Source organism: Penaeus chinensis, chromosome 26 (genome assembly GCF_019202785.1).
Source record: "Penaeus chinensis breed Huanghai No. 1 chromosome 26, ASM1920278v2, whole genome shotgun sequence".
Classification (NCBI taxonomy): Eukaryota; Metazoa; Arthropoda; class Malacostraca; order Decapoda; family Penaeidae; genus Penaeus; species Penaeus chinensis.
In genome coordinates, this window is record NC_061844.1 from 2,178,520 (window position 1) to 2,180,869 (window position 2,350).

The following is a 2,350-nucleotide window of genomic DNA, read 5'->3' on the forward strand; positions in this document are numbered from 1 at the left end:
TCTGTATGTCTATCTGTCTAACTATCTGTCTAACTATCTGTCTAACAATCTGTCTAACAATCTGTCTGTCTATCTGTCTGTCTATCTGTCTGTCTATCTGTCTGTCTATCTGTCTATCTGTCTGTCTATCTGTCTGTCTATCTGTCTGTCTATCTGTCTGTCTATCTGTCTGTCTATCTGCCTGTCTATCTGTCTGTCTATCTGTCTGTCTATCTGTCTGTCTATCTGTGTGTCTATCTGTGTGTCTATCTGTCTGTCTATCTGTCTGTCTATCTGTCTGTCTATCTGTCTGTCTATCTGTCTGTCTATCTGTCTGTCTATCTGCCTGTCTATCTGTCTGTCTATCTGTCTGTCTATCTGTCTGTCTATCTGTCTGTCTATCTGTGTGTCTATCTGTGTGTCTATCTATCTGTCTGTCTATCTGTCTGTCTATCTGTCTGTCTATCTGTCTGTCTATCTGCCTGTCTATCTGTCTGTCTATCTGTGTGTCTATCTGTGTGTCTGTCTATCTGTCTGTCTATCTGTCTGTCTATTGTTCTATCAACCATCAAGTTTATTTTGTTCACTTCTCTGTCTATCCACTCTACCGTTCAGTCTGTCTATCTATCATTTTTTCATCTATCGATCAACCAGCAATTCAGTATTAATCAATATTATCAAGCTGTTTATCCATGTCTTTTCTTTTATTGTCTATCTATCAATTTATTTACATATCCATCCATCTATAAATCTAATCTTCTCATCCTTTTCTCAGTTTATTAACTTATCTATCTATCTATTGATCTATCTATCTATTGATCTATCTATCTATTGATCCATCTATCTATTGATATATCGTTCTGTCAGCCGTCCATTCACTTTCGTTACTTGACAATTATCAATATCTATGAAATAATAAGGGAAGGGGGGGAATGGGGGATGGAGGGAAGGGGGAGGGAGGGAGGGAGGGAGGGAGGGAGGGAGGGAGGGAGGGAGGGAGGGAGGGAGGGAGGGAGGGAGGGAGGGAGGGAGGGAGGGAGGGAGGGGTGGAAGGAAGGGTGGAAGTGAGGAGGAGGGAGAAAGGGAGAGAGAGAAGAGAGAGAGAGAGAGAAAGAGAGAGAGAGAGAGAGAGAGAGAGAGAGAAGAGAGAGAGAGAGAGAGAGAGAGAGAGAGAGAGAGAGAGAGAGAGAGAGAGAGAGAGAGAGAGAACAAACGAAAAACAGAGCAAGGAAATGGAACAGAAAAGACAGAAAGAAATAGAAACAAACCAAAAAAGTCATATCGCAAAAAAAACAAACAAAAAAAAAAACAAGGAAAACACAAACAAGCAAATCCTGCAGCAAACCCGGCGACGCCCCACACGAAGCCGAAGCCGGGGCCGCAGCTGAAGCCGAAGCCGAGGCCAGGGTCCGCGGCGCCCACTCACCGTCATACTTATGCGGCTGCGGCTTGTCCCGCGAGCACGACGCGCCCGCCGCCTCGCTGAAGGTGGCGTCGACGAGGCCCAGCACCAGGGGCAGCAGGAGGCCCTCCGCCAGCGACAGCCACAGCGACAGGTTGTCCACGGGCCACTCCGGGAGGTACGACGGCAGGAACGTCCCGACCACCGTCAGGCCCTGAGGGGGGGGGGGGGGGGGGTCAGGGACAGTGCGAACAGTGACGCTCATAATAACAAGGATAATAATGATGATGATAATAAGGATTATAATGATAATAGGGATACTAATGTTTGTGATGATAATAACCATCATCAAATATTATGATGACAATAACAATAGCGACAATAATCATCATCATTATCATAAAAACAAGAACAATAACAATAATAACAATAATAACAATCATAATAACGGCTGAAACAGCAACAATAACAATAACAGAAACAGCAACAATAAAAATAATGACAACAATAAATAAAAGTGATAAAAATCCAGGCTGTGAAAAGAACCAAAAACGTATTTGTGTGTGTGACTCTGTGTACGTATATGAACGTGTGCATCTAGGCGAGTGAGGGAGCCTGTATGAACATGTGCGGATGGACGTATTGTGTGTGTGTGTTGTGTGTGTGTGTGGTGTGTGTGTGTGTGTGTGTGTGTTGTGTGTGTGTGTGTGTGTGTGTGTGTGTGTTGTTTGTGTGTGTGAACGTATGCGTGAACGTGTGAGTGTGCATATGTACTGACATGTAACATGACGGTGTGGGGCGTGTGAACGTACGCGTGTGCGCTGAAAGCCACCGCCAGCAAACCCCCCCCTCCCTCTGCCACAATCTATCACGCCCTCCTCCCCCCTCCACCCGCCTCCCCCTCCCTGTCGCAAGCGTCGCCGCGCTGACCGCAAGCGGCGTCGGCGTCGGGCGTGCGGGGCGGTCCAG

General features: G+C 46.4%; 1 protein-coding gene across 1 annotated transcript in view; it reads right to left on the minus strand.

Moving 5' to 3' along the window:
* The window catches only part of LOC125038872, a 13,555-nt gene extending 11,909 nt beyond the window's left edge, over positions 1-1,646 (minus strand). Inside the window, exon 1 of the mRNA XM_047632496.1 lies at positions 1,406-1,646. Coding sequence (XP_047488452.1) covers positions 1,406-1,646 — 241 coding nt within the window. The remainder of the gene's footprint in view (positions 1-1,405) is intronic.
* Positions 1,647-2,350: the final 704 nt, after the last annotated feature.